Source organism: Coregonus clupeaformis, chromosome 31, assembly GCF_020615455.1.
Source record: "Coregonus clupeaformis isolate EN_2021a chromosome 31, ASM2061545v1, whole genome shotgun sequence".
Taxonomy (NCBI): domain Eukaryota; kingdom Metazoa; phylum Chordata; class Actinopteri; order Salmoniformes; family Salmonidae; genus Coregonus; species Coregonus clupeaformis.
Window position 1 is genome coordinate 13,931,772 of NC_059222.1, and position 22,847 is coordinate 13,954,618.

Genomic DNA, 22,847 nt, shown 5'->3' on the forward strand with positions numbered 1-22,847 from the left:
CACCTCTCATCACCCCGAGAACACCATCCCCACAGTAAAGCATGGTGGTGGGGACAGTAAAGCATGGTGGTGGGGACTGGAAAACTGGTCAGAATTGAAGGAATGGCCTCCCGAGTAGCGCAGTGGTCTAAACCAAAGAGACCATTCGTGGAAATCAAATGATACAAACCCCCCAAAAATCCATTTTAATTCCAGGTTGTAAGGCAACAAAATAGGAAAAATGCCAAGGGGGGTGAATACTTTCGCAAGCCACTCTATATACACGGGGTAATTACAAAGAAAACTTCAAATATTCCTCACATTATTATATTCTGTATATGATTTTAGTTTCTTTTTATATATATATATATATATATATATATATATATATACTTTTATTACCAGGAACTTCAGAAGGGGGACATCTCCAAACTTTGGTATTTGTATGACTTTCTCTGTCCTCAAACTAATGACAATGATTTATGCATAATAATGGATCAATGAACAAATTAATATATTTCACAAAACTAAACCTCTTATACCCCTTTAAACACTGCAAAGTTATCCTAGTTGGAAGAAAGACAAATAACATTCAACAAGTACAACGCAGCGTAAGTATTAGGAGTAGTTTATTGGTTGAACTATTCTCTAGAGGATGTTTGTAGAAGGCCATGGCAGTAACAATTGAACTTCAAATGAAAGGCAACATTATGTGGTATGTTTGAGTGAAAATACCACAAATATAACATAACAAACCTAATATTTCGAAAAATACGAAAATAACATTTGACATTGAGTAATTTAAGGTTTGTAAATGTCCCTCACCCCCTGCCCTAATTGTGGGGCGTTCATGTGCTTGTCGGAACTTCCTATTTCAGAGTTGAAATTATCATAAGTTATTTGCGTAGAGCTTCATCTTGGTTGATTCTGATAGTTTCCAAGTCGGAAAGTCGGGTATCATTTTTCTACAATGAGTTTCCAAGTCGGAAATATCAGTTTCCCTGGCCGACATGTCATGAATGCAGCATAAATCTTCAAAACCTGTCGTTGCATGACTATTAGGACAAAAGGCTAACAACATGGCAAAACAGAAATACAATCCAAATGCAAACTATGTTATGTTTTTATACGTATATAGCTTAATAATAAATATTATACTTTTTTTCTCTAAGCACTGTCAAGTTGTAATTTCCATTTACAGTATTGAACATATTAGTATTGTATTACAGAGAGTCTAGCAACCTTGAATAAGTGCACACTTTGTATTTTAAGGATAGAAGATGGTAGATGGTTAGAGAGTCCACAGGTACAGTAAGGTAAGGGCCCCCAGTTTCACTCTCACCACCCCACACAAGACCTCCCCAAATGGGGAGAAAGTTGTGCCACACACCCCCCTATAAAAGTGTTAGGGCCTCTGACCCTGGGTGTGATCAGCACTGGCCCTGTCATCACCTTTCAATGACATATCTTTCTATTTCTATGTGTGCAGAGTTGAAGTTTAACAACAAAATAGTACAATCTCTCACGTGTTAGTATTTAGTATCTATGTACTGTATGACTCCTACCGCCAGTGTGTGCCTATTGTAGACACTGCTTTCTGTGTGAGTGGGGCTGTACTCTGTCTTTGTATTATGTGTTCCTCATCAATGTCAGACAAGGTCACCAGCCCAACTCAACTTCCCCCTCCCCCTTTCTTCCCCTCCCACTCACACGCTCAGTCCGGCTGTGGACTGGACATTCACACATTCGACTCCACGAAAGGTCTCTTTGGTTTGATGGGGGAGGTTGGACCCTGCCTAGAGTCACGGGACATATCACGGGAGAGCTGTCGGTACATGTTGTCTTGGTAGGCCTGAGCTACGGGCAGAGTCCTGGCCACCTTCACGTCTGGATAGGTGGGCACCTGGCTCACCCTCTCCAGGATGTCCCCTCCTCCGCCCCGGGAGCTGCCGTTGGCCAGCTTGCCCAGGGATGACTGCTGCTGCTGTGGGTAGTAGTCCTCCTCCAGGAGTTGTCCGTTCTGGGCGTTGTTAGTCTTGTTGTAGTAGGCGATGTTCCCCAGCGAGGTGGGGGGGCTGTAGGACGAGCCCTGCTGGACCAGCTGGCCGGGCGACGTGGGGCTGATGCCAGAGTCCATGGAGGTCATGGCCCAGGGCCGCTGGGAGGAGGGCTGCTGCAGGTACTGAGTCTGGTGAGTCCGCGCCGTCTTGTCTATGATGCCCATAAAGGGCGTGGTCCGTGAGCGGGTGCCCTCGCCCTGGTACAGCCCCCCACCACCTCCCTGGGCGGGCGAGACTGGGGAGATGTCATCGTTACAGGAGTGCTCGTACTCCTCGTAGCCCTCGTAGGCCACCTGTAGCGGGATCTCCATCCCCTGGACGGAAGAGGAAGGCCTGAAGCCTGGGGCTAGATTACAGCTGGAGCCCCCCATGGAGATGTTGTTGCTGGAGGGGGAGAAGCGGAGGCCCACGCTCTGGGAGTGGATGAGGGGCCGCGGAGTGGACATGTGCGGTTTGATCTCTGGGGTAATGGCACTGATGGGCCGCCTCACCATGTGGCCGATCTCTGGCGATCCCAGCTGGCACTGGGGCATGGCACTGTTCTGGCGCTCCAGCTCGTGCTTGGCGACAGGGTAGTAGGCGGCTGACTGGCTGCGGCTAATCTGGGGGGTCTGGCTGTAGCGGACCCCCCCCTGGACCTGGCCCCCTTGTCCCCCCCCACTGCTGGCACGGTAGGCAGAGGAGGGGCGCTGGGGTAGCTCATCCTTCATCAGTCCCTCTATGACCCCTCCTCGGCCCCCGTGCTGACAGAGGGCCCCAGCTGATAGGCTGGACTGGGGCATGGAGCGACCATCCAGGGAGGGCTGGTACATCAATCGGCTCTGGCTCTCCATCGGCACGTCCATGGAGCCCCCCTGGTAGCGCGTGGGGTGGCCCATCTGGCCGTATGCGTTGCTGGGCTGGTTGGTGCGAACAATCTGGGCCATGGAGGGCTGGAGGCGCAGGCCCTGGTGGTGCTGTTGGGCCTGGTGGTGCTGTTGGGCCTGGTGCTGTTGGGCCTGGTGGTGCAGGGAGGCCTGGTGGTGTAGTTGGGCCTGGTGGTGCTGTTGGGAGTTCTGTTGGGAGACCTGGTGGTGCTGTTGGGAGACCTGGTGGTGCAGTTGGGAGACCTGGTGGTGCTGGTGTGTCTGGAGGGTGTCATGGTGCTGGGAGGCCTGGTGGTGCAGGGAGGCCTGGTGGTGCAGGGAGGGCTGTGAGCTCAGCTGGAAGGACCTCTGGCTGCTCATCTTGGACAGGGGAGGCTGCTCCTGCTGGTAGCGCACCGGAGAGCCTGACTGGGACCTGTACAGACACACACTCTCCACCGGGGGGCTGGCTCTGTACTGGCTTTGTACCCCACCCCGACGCAGGGGGGAGAGCGGGGGGCTCTGGTATCCGTGGTCCGTCCCCTGCCCCCCTCCTCCATTGCCTCCCATGGGCGGGGGGCTGAAGTGGTAGGTGGTCTGGTGCACCGGGGAGGTCTGCGGAGGGCTGTGTCGGTAGTGGGAGTTGTGGTGCGTGGGGGAGAGGGAGGGGGGCGATGGCGGCTGGTAGTTCTGGCTGCCGGGGGAGGACATGGAGGTGGGGCTGGGGTGGCCATAGTCGTAAGCCTGGCCCATGGTGGAGCCCCCTGACAGGTAGGCCTGGTCCTGGTGATGGTAGGGGTGGTGGTGGTTGGTCGGAGAGAGAGGTGGGCTCTGGATGATAGGCAGACTGGAGGGGTTGGAGCGGGGCTCCCTCTCGAGGGCCAGACCCATAGAACTCATACTCCCCATAGACATGGCCTCCAGCTCCAGATAGTCCTCGTCCTCAAACAGATCCTGGACCGGCTCCATGTCCTCCAGCCGAGGCTCTGGGGGAGGGGGGAGCTCCAGGGGGAGGGGGAGGGAGGACAGGGTCATCGCCTCCTCCTCCCCCTCCTCTGGGGGAGGCGATGGGGGAGGAGACGGGGGAGGCTCCAGCTTCTGTGCGTCCTCCTCCTCCTGGGTGAGCTGACGACACTCCTCCTCTACCCGCTGCAGGAGGCGCTGGATCTCACGGTTGTTGGGGCTCTGCTTCATGGCTTCATTCAGGTCCTCCAAGGCCTCAGGGAACTGCCTACAGATCCAGACAATAAGGAAAGATATGACAGGGTTGGAAATGAGGAAAGGTTTATATACTTACATGGAATGATTGTATTGTATTTTTAAAACTGCTGTGAAAATGAACTAATTTTAAATCAATTGGTCAAAAAAGGAGGAAAACTGTTTAATGAGAGACTGAAGAAGATAAGAAAACGAAGCGGAATATGTAAACTATTCTACAGTAGATGGATAGCAGGGATGTGCAGGGGAAATAAATACCTGCTGCTACGCTTGGCACGGGCTCTGGCATAGTACGCTTCGTAGGATTTTGGTTTCAATTCAAGCGCCTTTGTAGCAAACTCCTCAGCCATCCCAAAGTCCTGAGAGCAATAACAAGTGATCCATGAGTCAGAAACTTACAAATAATTACTGAGGTAAAATAGAGGTAATATTATAGGTACAGTACTATAATGCATATCACCTATACTATTACCATACTTTGCACTATTACATATAGATAATATAATATAGATGGCCCACAGGGCTCTTGTCAAAAGTAAGGCACTATATAGGGAATAGGGTGCCATTTGTGATGCATCCATGGTCAGAGCCCACCAACTCACGTTCATTTTCCTCCTACATCGGGACAGATTGAGGAAGATGGACACTTTGAGCTCCCTGAAAGTCTTGAGGTCCTCACTGAAGCCTTCACGGGGGAACTTTTTGATGGCGTACTGATACCGCTGCGCTGCCTCCTTCACTTTCCCTTTCTTTTGAACACACCGACACACACAACATACAAGACAGACAACATATACAGTTGAAGTCGGAAGTTTACATTCACAATTCCTGACATTTAATCCTAGTAAAAATTCCCTGTCTTAGGTCAGTTAGGATCACAACTTTATTTTAAGAAGGTGAAATGTCAGAATAATTGTAGAGAGTGATTTATTTCAGCTTTTATTTCTTTCATCACATTCCCAGTGGGTCAGAAGTTTACATACACTCAATTAGTATTTGGTAGTATTGCCTTTAAATTGTTTAACTTGGGTCAAACGTTTCGGGTAGCCTTCCACAAGCTTCCCACAATAAATTAGGTGAATGTTGGCCCATTCCTCCTGACAGAGCTGGTGTAACTGAGTCAGGTTTGTAGGCCTCCTTGCTCGCAAACGCTTTTTCAGTTCTGTCGACAAATTTTCTATAGGATTGAGGTCAGGGCTTTGTGATGGCCACTCCAATACATTTACATTTTAGTCATTTAGCAGACGCTCTTATCCAGAGCGACTTACAGTTAGTGAATGCATACATGTTTTTTTGTTTGTTTAGTTTTTTTGTCATACTGGCCCCCTGTGGGAAACGAACCAACATCCCTGCCGGCCAAACCCTCCCCTACCTTGGACGACGCTGGACCAATTGTGTGCCGCCCAATACCTTGACTTTGTTGTCCTTAAGCCATTTTGCCACAACTTTGGAAGTATGCTTGGGGTCATTGTCCATTTGGAAGACCCATTTGCGACCAAGCTTTAACTTCCTGACTGATGTCTTGAGATGTTGCTTCAATATATCCACATAACTTTCGTTCCTCATGATGCCATCTATTTTGTGAAGTGCACCAGTCCCTCCTGCAGCAAAGCACCCCCACAGCATGATGCTGCCACCCACCTGCTTCACGGTTGGGATAGTTTTCTTCGGCTTACAAGCCACACCCTTTTTCCTACAAACATAACAATTGTCATTATGGCCAAACAGTTCTATTTTTGTTTCATCAGACCAGAGGACATTTCTCAAAAAAGTACGATCTTTGTCCCCATGTGCAGTTGCAAACCGTAGTCTGGCTTTTTTATGGTGGTTTTGGAGCAGTGGCTTCTTCCTTGCTGAGCGGCCTTTCAGGCTATGTCGATATAGGACTCGTTTTACTGTGGATATAGATACTTTTGTATCTGTTTCCTCCAGCATCTTCACAAGGTCCTTTGCTGTTGTTCTGGGATTGATTTGCACTTTTCGCACCAAAGTACGTTCATCTCTAGGAGACAGAACGCGTCTCCTTCCTGAGCGGTATGACGGCTGCGTGGTCCCATGGTGTTTATACTTGCGTACTATTGTTTGTACAGATGAACGTGGTACCTTCAGATGTTTGGAAATTGCTCCCAAGGATGACCCAGACTTGTGGAGGTCTACACTTTTTTTTCTGAGGTCTTGGCTGATTTCTTTTGATTTTCCCATGATGTTAAGCAATGAGGCACTGAGTTTGAAGGTAGGCCTTGAAATACATCCACAGGTACACCTCCAATTGTCTCAAATGATGTAAATTAACCTATCAGAAGCTTCTAACGCCATGACATCATTTTCTGGAATTTTCCAAGCTGTTTAAAGGCACAGTCAACTCAGTGTATGTAAACTTCTGACCCAATGGAATTGTGATACAGTGAATTATAAGTGAAATAATCTGTCTGTAAACAGTTGTTGGAAAAATTACTTGTGTCATGCACAAAGTAGATGTCTTAACCGACTTGCCAAAACTATAGTTTGTTAACAAGACATTTGTGGAGTGGTTGAAAAACAAGTTTTAATGACTCCAACCTAAGTGTATGTAAACTTCTGACTTCAACTGTAGGTCTTATTGACCATTAAAACAAAAAAAGTTGTATAGTACTTGTGGATAACTAAATCTGTAATAAAAATGTGTAAAAAAAATAAAATAATCACAGTTTAATTAGATCAAATTGTATTTCTTTGATGTATAGATATTTTCTTTCTTATACAGTATGTATTAATATTTTCCATAAATAGGTGACAGTCCTTCCTCAGATTCGGGTAGGGCTTCCTGATCTCACCTTATAGAAGCTGTCTCCCTCCTCAATCAGCTTGCTCAGTAGGGTGATCATGATGTCAGGTTTGGAGGTAGCCATGGCCCACGTGGCTGGACCTGAACAACACAGGATGAGAAAGAAAGGAGTGAGAGAAGCAGGGAAAGATAAAATAAGAGGAATGTAGGAGTTGTTTTGGAGTCACAGTAAACACACAACAACAACTGATGTGAACAACAAACAAAATGGCAGGAATGACAGAGCTAGGCAGATGTCTGTCCGCCGCAGAGGAAATTAAGCTATTCTCTTTCTAAAGTCTATTGATCTAGGTAGAGGAGTAAGTACACTGTAGGGACAACATCCCAGCCAAAAGGGTAGAAATATGAAAGATATCAAAATACTAAAATTATGTGGCTGGTAAAGGCTGAGTCACTTCCAATCTAATTGTCTTACATCAGGTGGCGTCACTCCTACGCGCCAGTCAGTGCAGGCGGAATCATCGCACTCTGACGCAAGACAATTAACCTAATCAGGATAGCTTGTCATACAGTATCTCTCTGCGGACAGCAATACTTGAAACCCGTTTACACAGAGACTAGAGAGATGAGGACAAGGTTGGTGGGCTTCTTGCATGACGAGAAGACTCATAGCAGCTAGGCAAGCAGTACACAGAAGAGCTCTGCAGACCAGGGCAAGGGTGAGGCAACGGTAGAGGAAGTAGGTAGGAACAGGACTTCTGACTGGCCTAGCTGACACTGAGGAATGTTTCAGAAGGATGAACAATGCACAGTAGAATCATCTGAACTGTGGATAGTGGAGAAAAGGCATTACAGACGCATGCAGTTCCCCTGGTGATCATTACCAAGTGAAGGTATAGGAGGGGTTCATCATGCATCTGTGTGATGGAAATAAAAAAACACCTTGATACAATGTAGTATGCTGGAGGCTGGGCATGCTGTCATATGATAACCAACTGGAATGTGAACATCTACCTCTAAATAAAACCAGTCCAAGTTATAGTTATAGATATCTCTGTCAGGCTGGGATTCAATCTGATCACGGGTTATAGGCATTGCAGCTTTTAAAGGCAATTTATGACTGAGCCAACATATGCAGTGTTTACCGTGAACGGGATCTCCACGAATGCGGGAACATTGACTTTAAAAGCTGCAATGCCTATAACCTGCGATCGGATTGAATCCTGGCCTCAGTGCTAATAGTAATACCTGAGTGTTATTTCTCAGCATGGGGTTTGTAGCTAAGCTGGCCTGCTGACACTTAGACCATAACGACACAGAGACAACACAGAAAGAGGAGATAGGGCTGTCAAAATGCCTGCTGGGGTGAGATGTCGACAGCCTTGGGATTACCTCTGGGCCGACTGGGCAGCGTCTGACATCCTGGTACCGCAGAGAGATCAGGGGGGAGGGGGAGAGGTCATGAGCGAGGGAGGAAGTGAGTGTTGGGGGGGGGGAGCGGCGAGCAGTGGGCCAGAGTAATCAAAGAAGAAAAAACAGAAAAAGGTGCGTGGGAGAGAGAGGGCGAGTGGAAGAAAAGAGAAAGAGAAAAAGGAGGTGGTGGAAGATGAAGAGTGAGAGAAGGAACAGAAAAAAGCAGCAGTGAGAAGCGGGGATAAGTGCCCCAGCGGAAAGAAAAAAGAGACACAGGAAGAAAAAAACATACTGCCAGTGCTAACCACCTGTCGAGAGAGCAGAGAGAGAGATAGAAAAAAAGAACTATAGATAAAGAAAGAACAAGGAAGAAAGAAAGAAAGAACCAGAGAGCTGAGAGAGAGGAAGAGACAGAGAGACAACATGAAAGAGAAAGAATACAGGAGACACTAACAGTAGTACAACAAAGATACACATAAAGATCTGAGGAGTGACTAGCCAGAGAGAACAGAGAAAAGCTGCAGTATGGTTCAGCAGCAGCAGCAGGGTGGGGGGGACATACAGTAGCAGTGGGGGTTTAGCTGTTAGCTCAGCGCCAAAGAGACTTCTGGTCAAAAGTAGTGCACTAAATAAGAAATAGGTTGCTATTTAGGACACAGATTCTGTATTGCTGTGTCATCCTACTGTATGCATGGATAGTTAAAAAAATTTAAACTGTCAACAGCCAAAATATCCAAACTGTTGCACTGTGGAGAGATGGGGGTTATTTTCCAGGAGAGGTATTTCATTCACTGTCTACAAATCCTGCCTGCGTCTCGAATGGCACCCTATTCCCCACATAGTGCACTACTTTTGACCAGGGCCCATTGGGTGCCATTTGGGACAGCCCCTGCCCAAATTCTATTGGCTTTCAGTCTAACACTAAGTCCATTCTCCATACCTATCTTTGCTCCCTTCTTGAGCAGGGCAACCACCACGGAGGTGTTCCTGCAGCCCACGGCCCGGTCCAGAGGACGCATCCCACTGTAGTCCACATGCTCTATAATCGCCCCCTGGTCCACTAGAAACTGGACCTGAGAGGACAGACAGCAGAAGGGGGAGGGGGGAACAGGAGGGAGGAGGGAGAAATGTAGTGATTAAAATGATCTTCATTAGAGTAGAATCATAGGATGGTACTACAATTTGGGAGAGTTACTGCTAGCAAAATATACACAAATATAATTATACTTGAACATACAGTATACTTGAACACATCGGGATAGACAAAAGACATATAATACAAGTGTGTCTCTTTTGTTCCTAATGTTGTCCATCCACTCACCACCTCGGAGTCCCCGTAGAAGGCGGCCAGGTCGAGGGGCGTGCGTCCGTTCTTATCAGCATGGTCCGTAGCAGCCCCCTGCTCCACCAGACAGCGCACCACGGGCAGGTGTCCCTTCAGACACGCCCAGCTCAGAGCCGTTAACCCCTCCTTGTCCATCAGAGACAGGGACGCACCTGGCAGAGGGGTCAGGGGGATCAGAGGGGTCAGGGGGATCAGAGGGGTCAGGGGGATCAGAGGGGTCAGGGGGATCAGAGGGGTCAGGGGGATCAGAGGGGTCAGGGGGATCAGAGGGGTCAGGGGTTAGAGGCCAGCATTGGGAGTCAAAGGTCAATTGGTAAAATAAAGTACCATCAATGCTTTGGTGATTGTATTTAACAAAATAATGATGTAGAAAAAGTAATTGAGAGTTTGAGGTATATAATTAAAAGGATGAAAGGACAGCAGGTCAAAGATAACGTAAATGACAATGACATGAGTGGATGTTGTTTTCTTCCTCCTGACCCTCACCCTGTGCCAGTAGGAACTCCACAGTGCCCAGGTGACCCTCTGATGCAGCCATCATCAGAGGGGTTCGGCTCTGCTTGTCAGCCAGGTTCACGTCTGCTCCGTGAGTAAGGAGCAGGTCCACGATCTGAGAGAGGACAACACTATCGTTACCATCCAGCACACAACTGTCTGTTTTTGTCAACATTGCCGTATGCTGTATTGTTGTCAAGGCCACCCTATTCAACTATTGCTGTACATATACTATTCTATCCTACACATTCTTCAGATACACCACATATTCTATCCATATACTATCCATAATGTCTATACATCCCATCATCCACACATACATATATACACATACATATGCACACATACACTACCAGTCAAAAGTTTGGACACACCTACTCATTCAAGGGTTTTTCTTTATTTTTACTATTTTTTACATTGTAGAATAATAGTGAAGACATCAAAAGTATGAAATAACACATACAGTTGGAAGTCAGAAGTTTACATACACTTAGGTTGGAGTCATTAAAACTTGTTTTTCAACCACTCCACACATTTCCTGTTAACAAACTATAGTTTTGGCAAGTCGGTTAGGACATCTACTTTGTGCATGACACAAGTCATTTTTCCAACAATTGTTTACAGACAGATTATTTCACTTATAATTTACTGTATCACAATTCCAGTGGGTCAGAAGTTTACATACACTAAGTTGACTGTGCCTTTAAACAGCTTGGAAAATTCCAGAAAATGATGTCATGGCTTTAGACGCTTCTGATAGGCTAATTGACATCATTTGAGTCAATTGGAGGTGTACCTGTGGATGAATTTCAAGGCCTACCTTCAAACTCAGTGCCTCTTTGCTTGAAATCATGGAAAAATCAAAAGAAATCAGCCAAGACCTCAGAAAAAAAATTGTAGACCTCCACAAGTCTGGTTCATCCTTGGAAGCAATTTCCAAACGCCTGAAGGTACCACGTTCATCTGTACACACAATAGTATGCAAGTATAAACACCATGGGACCACGCAGCTGTCATACCGCTCAGGAAGGAGTCTCGTAGAGATGAGTCTACTTTGGTGCGAAAAGTGCAAATCAATCCCAGAACAACAGCAAAGGACCTTGTGAAGATGCTGGAGGAAACAGGTACAAAAGTATCTATATCCACAGTAAAACGAGTCCTATATCGACATAACCTGAAAGGAAGTTAAAGCTTGGTCGCAAATGGGTCTTCCAAATGGACAATGACCCCAAGCATACTTCCAAAGTTGTGGCAAAATGGCTTAAGGACAACAAAGTAAAGGTATTGGAGTGGCCATCACAAAGCCCTGACCTCAATCCTATAGAAAATGTGTGGGCAGAACTGAAAAAGCGTGTGCGAGCAAGGAGGCCTACAAACCTGACTCAGTTACACCAGCTCTGTCAGGAGGAATGGGCCAAAATTCACCCAACTTATTGTGGGAAGCTTGTGGAAGGCTACCCGAAACGTTTGACCCAAGTTAAACAATTTAAAGGCAATGCTACCAAATACTAATTGAGTGTATGTAAACTTCTGACCCACTGGGAATGTGATGAAATAAATAAAAGCTGAAATAAATCGTTCTCTCTGCTATTATTCTGACATTTCACATTCTTAAAATAAAGTTGTGATCCTAACTGACCTAAGACAGGGAATTTTTACTACGATTAAATGTCAGGAATTGTGAAAAATTGAGTTTAAATGTATTTGGCTAAGGTGTATATAAACTTCTGACTTCAACTGTATGGACTCATGTAGTAAACAAAAAAAGTGTTAAACAAATCAAAATATGTTATATATTTGAGATTCTTCAAAGTAGACACTCTTTGCCTTGATGACAGCTTTTCACACTTGACATTCTCTCAACCAGCTTCACCTGGAATGCTTTTCCAACAGTCTTGAAGGAGTTCCCACAAATCCTGTGGACTGCCACAGGAAAGGAAGACCCAGAGTTACCTATGCTGCAGAGGATTAGTTCATTAGAGTTAACTGCACCTCAGATTGCAGCCCAAATAAATGCTTCACAGAGTTCAAGTAACAGACACATCTCAACATCAACTGTTCAGAGGAGACTGCGTGAATCAGGCCTTCATGGTCGAATTGCTGCAAAGAAACCACTACTAAAGGACACCAATAAGAAGAAGAGACTTGCTTGGGCCAAGAAACACGAGCAATGGACATTAGACCGGTGGAAATTTGTCCTTTGGTCTGATGAGTCCAAATTAGAGATTTTTAGTTCCAACTGCCATGTCTTTGTGAGACGCGTTGTGGGTGAACGGATGATCTCCGCATGTGTAGTTCCCACCATAAAGCATGGAGGAGGAGGTGTTACAGTGTGGGGGTGCTTTGCTGGTGACACTGTCTGTGATTTATTTAGAATTAAAGGCACACTTAACCAGCATGGCTACCACAGCATTCTGCAGCGATACGCCATCCCATCTGGTTTGGGCTTAGTGGGACTATCATTTGTTTTTTAACAGGACAATGACCCAACACACCTCCAGGCTGTGTAAGGGGTATTTTTACCAAGAAGGAGAGTAATGGAGTGCTGCATCAGATGACCTGGCCTCCACAATCCCCCGACATCAACCCAATTGAGATGGTTTAGGATGAGTCGGACGGTAGAGTGAAGGAAAAGCAGCCAGCAAGTGCTCAGCATATGTGGGAACTCCTTCAAGACTGTTGGAAAAGCATCCAGGTGAAGCTGGTTGAAAGAATGCCAAGAGAGTGCAAAGCTGTCATCAAGGCAAAGGGTGGCTATTTGAAGAATCTCAAATATATTTTGATTTGATTAACACTTATTTAGTTACTACATTATTCCATATGTGTTATTTCATACTTTTGATGTCTTCACTATTATTCTACAATGTAGAAAATAGTAAAAATATAGAAAAACCCTTGAATGAGTAGGTGTGTCCAAACTTTTGACTGGTACTGTAGATAAATACAAACACACACACACACACACACACACTGCATTCGGAAAGTATTCAGACCCCTTGACTTTTTCCAGATTTTGTTACGTTACAGCCTTATTCTAAAATGGATTACATTGTTTTTTCCCCTCATTAATCTACACACAATACCCCATAGTGACAACGGAAATATCACATTTACATAAGTATTCAGACCCTTTACTCAGTACTTTGTTGAAGCACCTTGGGAAGCGGTTACAGCCTCGAGTCTTCTTGGTTATGACGCTACAAGCTTAGCACACCTGTATTTTGGGGAGTTTCTCCCATTCTTCGCTGCAGATCCTCTCAAGCTCTGTCAGGTTGGATGGGGAGCGTCGCTGCACAGCTATTTTCAGGTCTCTCCAGAGATGTTCGATCAGGTTCAAGTCCGGGCTCTGGGTGGGCCACTTAAGGACATTCAGAGACTTGTCCCGAAGCCACTCCTGCGTTGTCTTGGCTGTGTGCTTAGGGTCGTTGTCCTGTTGGAAGGTGAACCTTCGCCCTTAATGTGAGGTCCTGAGTGCTCTGGAGCAGGATTTCATCAAGGATATCTCTGTACTTTGCACCGTTCATCTTTGCCTCGATCCTGACTAGTCTCCCAGTCGCTGCCGCTGAAAAACATCCCCTCAGCATGATGCTGCCACCACCATAGGGATGGTTTCAAGTTTCCTCCAGACGTGACGCCTGCATTCAGGCCAAAGAGTTCAATCTTGGTTTCATCAGACCAGAGAATCTTGTTTCTCATGGTCTGAGATTCTTTAGGTGCCTTTTGGCAAACTCCAAACGGGCTGTCATGTGCCTTTTACTGAGGAGTGGCTTCCGTCTGGCCACTCTACCATAAAGGCCTAATTGGTGGAGTGCTGCAGAGATGGTTGTCCTTCTGGAAGGTTCTCCCATCTCCACAGAGGAACTCTAGACCCCTGTCAGAATGAAGAGTCTTGGTGAGGAAGAGTCTTGGTGGTTCCAACTTATTCCATTTAAGAATGATGGAGGCCACTGTGTTCTTGGGGACCTTCAATGCTGCAGAAATGTTTTGGTACCCTTCCACAGATCTGTGCCTCGACACAAACCTGTCTCGGAGCTCTACGGACAATTTCTTCGAACTCATGGCTTGGTTTTTGCTCTGACATGCACTGTTAACTGTGGGACCTTATACAGTGAAGGAAAAAAGTATTTGATCCCCTGCTGATTTTGTACGTTTGCCCACTGACAAAGAAATGATCAGGCTATAATTTTATGGTAGGTTTATTTGAACAGTGAGATACAGAATACAACAAAAAAATTCCAGAAAAACGCATGTCAAAAGAGTTATAAATTGATTTGCATTTTAATGAGGGAAATAAGTATTTGACCCCCTCTCAATCAGAAAGATTTCTGGCTCCCAGGTGTCTTTTATAAAGGTAACGAGCTGAGATTAGAAGCACACTCTTAAAGGGAGTGCTCCTAATCTCAGCTTGTTACCTGTATAAAAGACACCTGTCCACAGAAGCAATCAATCAATCAGATTCCAAACTCTCCACCATGACCAAGACCAAAGAGCTCTCCAAGGATGTCAGGGACAAAATTGTAGACCTACACAAGGCTGGAATTGGCTACAAAACCATCGCCAAGCAGCTTGGTGAGAAGGTGACAACAGTTGGTGCGATTATTCGCAAATGGAAGAAACACAAAATAACTGTCAATCTCCCTCGGCCTGGGGCTCCATGCAAGATCTCACCTCGTGGAGTTGCAATGATCATGAGAATGGTGAGGAATCCGCCCAGAACTACGCGGGAGGATCTTGTCAATGATCTCAAGGCAGCTGGGACCATAGTCACCAAGAAAATAATTGGTAACACACTACGCCGTGAAGGACTGAAATCCTGCAGCGCCCGCAAGGTCCCCCTGCTCAAGAAAGCACATATACAGGCCTGTCTGAAGTTTGCCAATGAACATCTGAATGATTCAGAGGAGAACTGGGTGAAAGTGTTGTGGTCAGATGAGACCAAAATTGAGCTCTTTGGCATCAACTCAACTTGCCGTGTTTGGAGGAGAAGGAATGCTGCCTATGACCCCAAGAACACCATCCCCACCGTCAGACATAGAGGTGGAAACATTATGCTTTGGGGGTGTTTTTCTGCTAAGGGGACAGGACAACTTCACCGCATCAAAGGGACGATGGACAGGGCCATGTACCGTCAAATCTTGGGTGAGAACCTCCTTCCCTCAGCCAGGGCATTGAAAATGGGTCGTGAATGGGTATTTCAGCATGACAATGACCCAAATCACACGGCCAAGGCAACAAAGGAGTGGCTCAAGAAGAAGCACATTAAGGTCCTGGAGTGGCCTAGCCAGTCTCCAGACCTTAATCCCATAGAAAATCTGTGGAGGGAGCTGAAGGTTCGAGTTGCCAAACGTCAGCCTCGAAACCTTAATGACTTGGAGAAGATCTGCAAAGTGGAGTGGGACAAAATCCCTCCTGAGATGTGTGCAAACCTGGTGGCCAACTACAAGAAACGTCTGACCTCTGTGATTGCCAACAAAGGTTTTGCCACCAAGTACTAAGTCATGTTTTGCAGAGGGGTCAAATACTTATTTCCCTCATTAAAATGCAAATCAATTCATAACATTTTTGACATCCGTTTTTCTGGATTTTTAATATTAGGATGAGCAATGTCGGAGTCTGGTGTGTGTGTGTGTGTGTGTGTATATATATATATACACGGTGCCTTCGGAAAATATTCAGAACCATTGACTTTTTCCACATTTTGTTACGTTAAAGCTATATTCTAAAATTGATTAAACAACTTTTTTTCCTCAGCAATCTACACACAATACCCCATAATGACAAAGCGAAAACCGGTTTTTAGAATTATTTTCAAATGTAAAAAAATAAATTAACTGAAATACCTTATTTACATAAGTATTCAGACCCTTTGCTATGAGACTCGAAATTGAACTCAGGTGCATCCTGTTTCCATTGATCATCCTTGAGATGTTCTACAACTTGATTGGAGTCCACCTGTGATAAATTAAATTGATTGGACATGATTTGTAAAGGCACAGACCTGTCTATACAGTGAGGGAAAAAAGTATTTGATACCCTGCTGATTTTGTACGTTTGCCCACTGACAAAGAAATGATCAGTCTATAATTTTAATGGTAGGTTTATTTGAACAGTGAGAGACAGAATAACAACAAAAGAATCCAGAAAAACGCATGTCAAAAATGTTATAAATTGATTTGCATTTTAATGAGGGAAATAAGTATTTGACCCCTCTGCAAAACATGACTTAGTACTTGGTGGCAAAACCCTTGTTGGCAATCACAGAGGTCAGACGTTTCTTGTAGTTGGCCACCAGGTTTGCACACATCTCAGGAGGGATTGAAGCGCGAGGCTAAACTTCTCAGCTGTTTTGGACCCGTACCTACCACGCTCTAACAGCGTGAAGCGAACCCATGCACATGTGCAGATACTGTGTGTGGCTGTGTGAGAGCGAAGTCTTGCATCTCGCTCATCGCAATATCTGCGGTGCTGCTCGTAGCAACATCATTTTTCTGAGTCTACCTTTAATATGAAGTGTTTTGTGTTATGGGCCCAGGTCAAAAGTAGTACATTGTAAAGGGTGCACTCAGTCTCACCTGCCAGTTTCCCTGTCGGACAGCACTGAACAGGGGTATGATGCCTCGTCTGTTGGGCTGAGCCACAGCTGCTCCTTGCTCCAGCAGTAGTCTGCAGACGTCTAGCTTCCCCCGGCCTGCCGCTGCCGTCAGAGCTACAGGGAGAGGAGATGGACACACAGGGATCAGCCATGTTATACAACACAAGTATTTTACAGCGAAAGAGGGAGGCGAGAAAGGAGAGAACGTATTGTGTTGTGGGAGTAGACAGTCACGTCTACGCATTTATCTGATTGAGTCATACAAGTATTGTTCCCAACAGGACAGAGAGTAGAGGGGCACACAGGGATCAGCCATGTTATACAACACAACTCTTCAAAAAATAAATAACTAACCTTTATCAAATCAAATCAAATTGTATTTGCCACATGCGCCGAATACAACAGGTGTAGACATTACCGTAAAATGCTTACTTACAGCCCTTTATTTCTTAATAAAAAGTCAAATAAAACAACAACAACAAAAAAGTGTTGAGAAAAAAGAGCAGAAGTAAAATAAAATAACAGTAGGGAGGCTATATACAGGGGGGGTACCGGTGCAGAGTCAATGTGCGGGGGCACCGTCTAGTTGAGGTAGTTGAGGTAATATGTACATGTGGGTAGAGTTAAAGTGACTATGCATAAATAATTAACAGAGTAGCAGCAGCGTAAAAAGATGGGGTGGGGGTGGGGGGGGCAGTGCAAATAGTCTGGGTAGCCATGATTAGCTGTTCAGGAGTCTTATGGCTTGGGGGTAGAAGCAGTTGAGAAGCCTTTTGGACCTAGACTTGGCACTCCAGTACCGCTTGCCGTGCGGTAGCAGAGAGAACAGTCTATGACTAGGGTGGCTGGAGTCTTTGACAATTTTGTGGGCCTTCCTCTGATACCGCCTGGTATAGAGGTCCTGGATGGCAGGAAGCTTGGCCCCAGTGATGTACTGGGCCGTACGCACTACCCTCTGTAGTGCCTTGCGATCAGAGGCCGAGCAGTTGCCATACCAGGCAGTGATGCAACCAGTCAGGATGCTCTCGATGGTGCAGCTGTAGAACCTTTTGAGGATCTGAGGACGCATGCCAAATCTTTTCAGTCTCCTGAGGGGGAATAGGCTTTGTCGTGCCCTCTTCACGTCTGTCTTGGTGTGTTTGGACCATGATCGTTTGTTGGTGATGTGGACACCAAGGAACTTGAAGCTCTCAACCTGTTCCACTACAGCCCCGTCGATGAGAATGTTTTTTTCCCCTGTAGTCCACAATCATCTCCTTTGTCACGTTGAGGGAGAGGTTGTTATCCTGGCACCACACGGCCAGGTCTCTGACATCCTCCCTATAGGCTGTCTCATCGTTGTCGGTGATCAGGCCTACCACTGTTGTGTCGTCTGCAAACTTAATGATGGTGTTGGAGTCGTGCCTGGCCGTGCAGTCATGGGTGAACAGGGAGTACAGGAGGGGACTGAGCACGCACCCCTGAGGGGCCCCCGTGTTGAGGATCAGTGTGGCAGATGTGTTGTTACCTACCCTTACCACCTGGGGGCGGCCCATCAGGAAGTCCAGCATCCAGTTGCAGAGGGAGGTGTTTAGTCCCAGGATCCTTAGCTTAGTGATGAGCTTTGCGGGCACTATGGTGTTGAACGCTGAGCTTAAGTCAATGAATAGCATTCTCACGTAGGTGTTCCTCTTGTCCAGGTGGGAAAGGGCAGTGTGGAGTGCAATTTAGATTGCATCATCTGTGGATCTGTTAGGTGCGGTATGCAAATTGGAGTGGGTCTAGGGTTTCTGGGATAATGGTGTTGATGTGAGCCATGACCAGCCTTTCAAAGCACTTCATGGCTACAGACGTCAGTGCTACGGGTCGGTAGTCATTTAGGCAGGTTATCTTAGTGTCCCTGGGCACAGGGACTATGGTGGTCTGCTTGAAACATGTTGGTATTACAGACTCAGTCAGGGACATGTTGAAAATGTCGGTGAAGACACTTGCCAGTTGGTCAGCACATGCTCGGAGTACACGTCCTGGTAATCCGTCTGGCCCTGCAGCCTTGTGAATGTTGACCTGCTTAAAAGTCTTACTCACATCGGCTATGGAGAGCGTGATCACATAGTCATCCGGAACAGCTGGTGCTCTCATGCATGCTTCAGTGTTGCTTGCCTCGAAGCGAGCATAGAAGTGGTTTAGCTCGTCTGGTAGGCTTGTGTCACTGGGCAGCTCGCGGCTGTGCTTCTTTTTGTAGTCTGTCATCGTTTTCAAGCCCTGCCACATCCGGCGAGCATCAGAGCCGGTGTAGTACGATTCAATCTTAGTCCTGTATTGACTCTTTGCCTGTTTGATGGTTCGTCGGAGGGCATAGCGGGATTTCTTATAAGCGTCCAGGTTAGAGTCCCGCTCCTTGAAAGCGGCAGCACTACCCTTTATCTCAGTGCGGATGTTGCCTGTAGTCCATGGCTTCTGGTTGGGGTATGTACGTCCGGTCACTGTGGGGATGACGTCATCGATGCACTTATTGATGAAGTCAGTGACTGATGTGGTGTACTCCTCAATGCCCTCCGAAGAATCCCGGAACATGTTCCAGTCTGTGCTAGCAAAACAGTCCAGTAGCTTAGCATCTGCGTCATCTGATCACTTTTTTATTAACCGAGTCACTGGTGCTTCCTGCTTTAGTTTTTGCTTATAAGCAGGAATCAGGAGGATAGAGTTATGGTCAGATTTGCCAAATGGAGGGCGAGGGAGAGCTTTGTATACGTCTCTGTGTTTGGAGTAAAGGTGGTCTAGAGTTTTTTTTTCCTCTGGTTGCACATCATTATAAGAGTTACAGCCATTATGTGTGTCATTTGTTAGTATGCAGACAGAGTGGAGAGTGGGAGTAGACAGACAGACAGTAGATATCGGTAGATAAACAGTAGACCGACAGTAAACAGACAGTAGACAGACAGACAGTAGATAGACAGTAACATCTATGGACTTAACTGACTGAGTCATATTAGTACTGAGAGAGAGAATAGGCTCTAACAGTAATAGCTTGATTTATCTCAATCTTTCCAATCCTCATGTGGGAACCACATGTTCAGTGCTCCCGAGTGGCACAGCGGTCTAAGGCACTGCATCTCAGTGCTTGAGGCGTCACTACAGACCCCCTGGTTCGATTCCAGGCTGTATCACAACCGGCCGTGATTGGGAGTCCCATAGGGCGGCGCACAATTGGCCCAACGTCGTCCAGGTTTGGCCGGTGTAGGCCGTCATTGTAAATAAGAATTTGTTCTTAACTGACTTGCCTAGTTAAATAAAGGTAAGAAATCTAAAAAATAAAATAACACAGTCATTGTTGAGCACCCCAGAGCAGACCGGTCCCCCCTCTGCTCTCCCTCTGAGACTAGCTCCGAGCTCTGCCCTGCCCTGTCTGTCTGTGCTCCAATGACACCACTGCACTGTCTGACATCAGTCAGCCTCTGTCTGGCGCAGAAGCAGCAGAGCAAATCTTTCTCATATCTGCACTGCAGCCCTCGCTCTAGGGGTCTGCTCAAATCCGTCATGACTAGTCTGATTGAAGACAATTTATTATCATGTTTTATCGAAGTGTAGTGATCTAAAACCTTGTGATAAACAAGACAGCAAGCATCACTTCCTATGTTTAAGCAAGCAATCATGACATCCATCCACATTTTGGTGGCCGCTACAACTTATCTTTAGCCCAGACTAAGCATCGGCTTAGAATTCAAGTATCAAACCTAAAGCCACGGACACGTAATGATTCTCCCTAAGAAAACAGCACTGTAAAAATGGACAGGGTAAAAAAAACTAGTTTGCGGAGTTGAAAACTGAATCTCTATATCTGAAGACCTTTTTAAAAAGCACATGACGAGAGGCCTTAGCGTACCTGTCTCTCCCCACAGGGTGTCAAAGTTGTTAATCTGAGCACGTTCCACCTCCTCCTCATCCTTCTCTGGCAGGTCCAGCAGGTAGGACACAATCTGGTGGAAATAATGATTATTATATTATTATACATATTACACCTCCAAAAAACACAAACAACTGAAAAATCACTAGTGTGAGTGGCATGCAATACTAGTAGGACCGCAGAGGGATAAAAAATGAATTGCTATCCAGTCCACACACTGCAGGGAAATTACCCAGACGTCTAAAAAAGAAACTCTCTATTCTTAGCTCTACAAAACTGTCAGCTAAGTGAGGTCTACAGTATACCCAGGTAATCTATTTCACAAAATATCCCAGGTAAGGCAATCTGCTGGGAGGCCTACCTCTGTGTATCCCATGCTAGCTGCAGCAATGAGGGCATGCTGGATGGCGTGGCTCTTGCTGAAGGCTCCTTGCTGCTGCTGTTGTGGTTGTTTTTGCCCCATGGCCCAGTCCCACTGGATGAGGAACTTGACCATCTCTATGTGGCCCCTGAGAGCTGCATGCACCATGGCACACTGACCATTCTTATCCAGGTGGTCCACCTGTTGATGGACACACACACACACACAATTCACACACACAAAGTTGGTCAATCCCCATTCGTCCTCGGAACATATCCATAGATAGAGATGAATCTACAAACACACACTGCCCCCTCTCTCCCCCTCTCACCTTGGCTCTCCTGCGACACAGTGTGTTGACTATAGCCATGTGTCCCCCAGAGGCAGCATAGCCCAGCGGGGTGAGACCGCTCTCTGAGGGCTGGTCTACAGAGGCTCCGTACTCCAACAGCAGCCCCACCATGTCAATGTAACCCAGGTGGGCATGCACACACAGCACCGGGGCGTTGTTCAACACCTCTGTAAGGTAGTTCACGTTGGCACCACCAAGCATCAGCAACCGGCTCACCTGCACACAGACAGATTTCACACAATGTTATACACAGAGAAAACTGTAGAGAAAGTACAGTTTCATTTATCAGTAGGAACAGCCCCTCAGGCGATGAACCTAATTTTGAATACACAAGTTGGTTGGCCCCCTATCAGAGGGAGAGCTGAAACCCTGATGAAGGCAGCATAGCTGTCCAAACGTTGGGATCTACGGAGCCATGAGTGTGAGGCTTTTCTTTTCAGATGGAAAGCAGTACCTTGATGTTAAGAGGGAAAAGCAGCAGTGTTGTAGTACTCGAGTCACAAGTACTCAGTGAATCGGTCTTGTCTCGGTGTCGGATACATTCGTACTCGGTCTTGACTCTGTCACGGAAAGTGAGGACTCGTAATTTCTTCCCGAGACCAGCTGAGTAAAAAACTCATAATTACAGTGGGGGAAAAAAGTATTTAGTCAGCCACCAATTGTGCAAGTTCTCCCACTTAAAAAGATGAGAGAGGCCTGTAATTTTCATCATAGGTACACGTCAACTATGACAGACAAAATGAGAAAAAAAATCCTGAAAATCACATTGTAGGATTTTTTAATGAATTTATTTGCAAAATATGGTGGAAAATAAGTCTTTGGTCAATAACAAAAGTTTCTCAATACTTTGTTATATACCCTTTGTTAGCAATGACACAGGTCAAACGTTTTCTGTAAGTCTTCACAAGGTTTTCACACACTGTTGCTGGTATTTTGGCCCATTCCTCCATGCAGATCTCCTCTAGAGCAGTGATGTTTTGGGACTGTCGCTGGGCAACACAGACTTTCAACTCCCTCCAAAGATTTTCTATGGGGTTGAGATCTGGAGACTGGCTAGGCCACTCCAGGACCTTGAAATGCTTCTTACGAAGCCACTCCTTCGTTGCCCGGGCGGTGTGTTTGGGATCATTGTCATGCTGAAAGACCCAGCCACGTTTCATCTTCAATGCCCTTGCTGATGGAAGGAGGTTTTCACTCAAAATCTCACGATACATGGCCCCATTCATTCTTTCCTTTACACGGATCAGTCGTCCTGGTCCCTTTGCAGAAAAACAGCCCCAAAGCATGATGTTTCCACCCCCATGCTTCACAGTAGGTATGGTGTTCTTTGGATGCAACTCAGCATTCTTTGTCCTCCAAACACGACGAGTTGAGTTTTTACCAAAAAGTTCTATTTTGGTTTCATCTGACCATATGACATTCTCCCAATCCTCTTCTGGATCATCCAAATGCACTCTAGCAAACTTCAGACGGGCCTGGACATGTACTGGCTTAAGCAGGGGGACACGTCTGGCACTGCAGGATTTGAGTCCCTGGCAGC

At 46.3% G+C, this 22,847-nt stretch overlaps 1 protein-coding gene across 2 annotated transcripts in view; it reads right to left on the reverse strand.

Annotated features, from left to right (window-relative positions):
• Positions 1-341: 341 nt before the first annotated feature.
• The window catches only part of tanc2b (tetratricopeptide repeat, ankyrin repeat and coiled-coil containing 2b), a 261,716-nt gene continuing 239,210 nt past the window's right edge, over positions 342-22,847 (reverse strand). For both annotated transcript variants that reach the window (XM_045209787.1, XM_045209788.1), the window contains 12 exons: positions 21,287-21,523; positions 20,956-21,156; positions 20,574-20,667; positions 16,692-16,825; positions 10,111-10,234; positions 9,601-9,776; positions 9,220-9,352; positions 8,259-8,288; positions 6,916-7,007; positions 4,705-4,851; positions 4,361-4,461; positions 342-4,115 (listed from right to left, as the gene is read on the reverse strand). In XM_045209787.1, the coding sequence (XP_045065722.1) occupies positions 1,718-4,115; positions 4,361-4,461; positions 4,705-4,851; positions 6,916-7,007; positions 8,259-8,288; positions 9,220-9,352; positions 9,601-9,776; positions 10,111-10,234; positions 16,692-16,825; positions 20,574-20,667; positions 20,956-21,156; positions 21,287-21,523 (3,867 nt within the window). In that variant the 3' untranslated portion in view covers positions 342-1,717. The remainder of the gene's footprint in view (positions 4,116-4,360; positions 4,462-4,704; positions 4,852-6,915; positions 7,008-8,258; positions 8,289-9,219; positions 9,353-9,600; positions 9,777-10,110; positions 10,235-16,691; positions 16,826-20,573; positions 20,668-20,955; positions 21,157-21,286; positions 21,524-22,847) is intronic.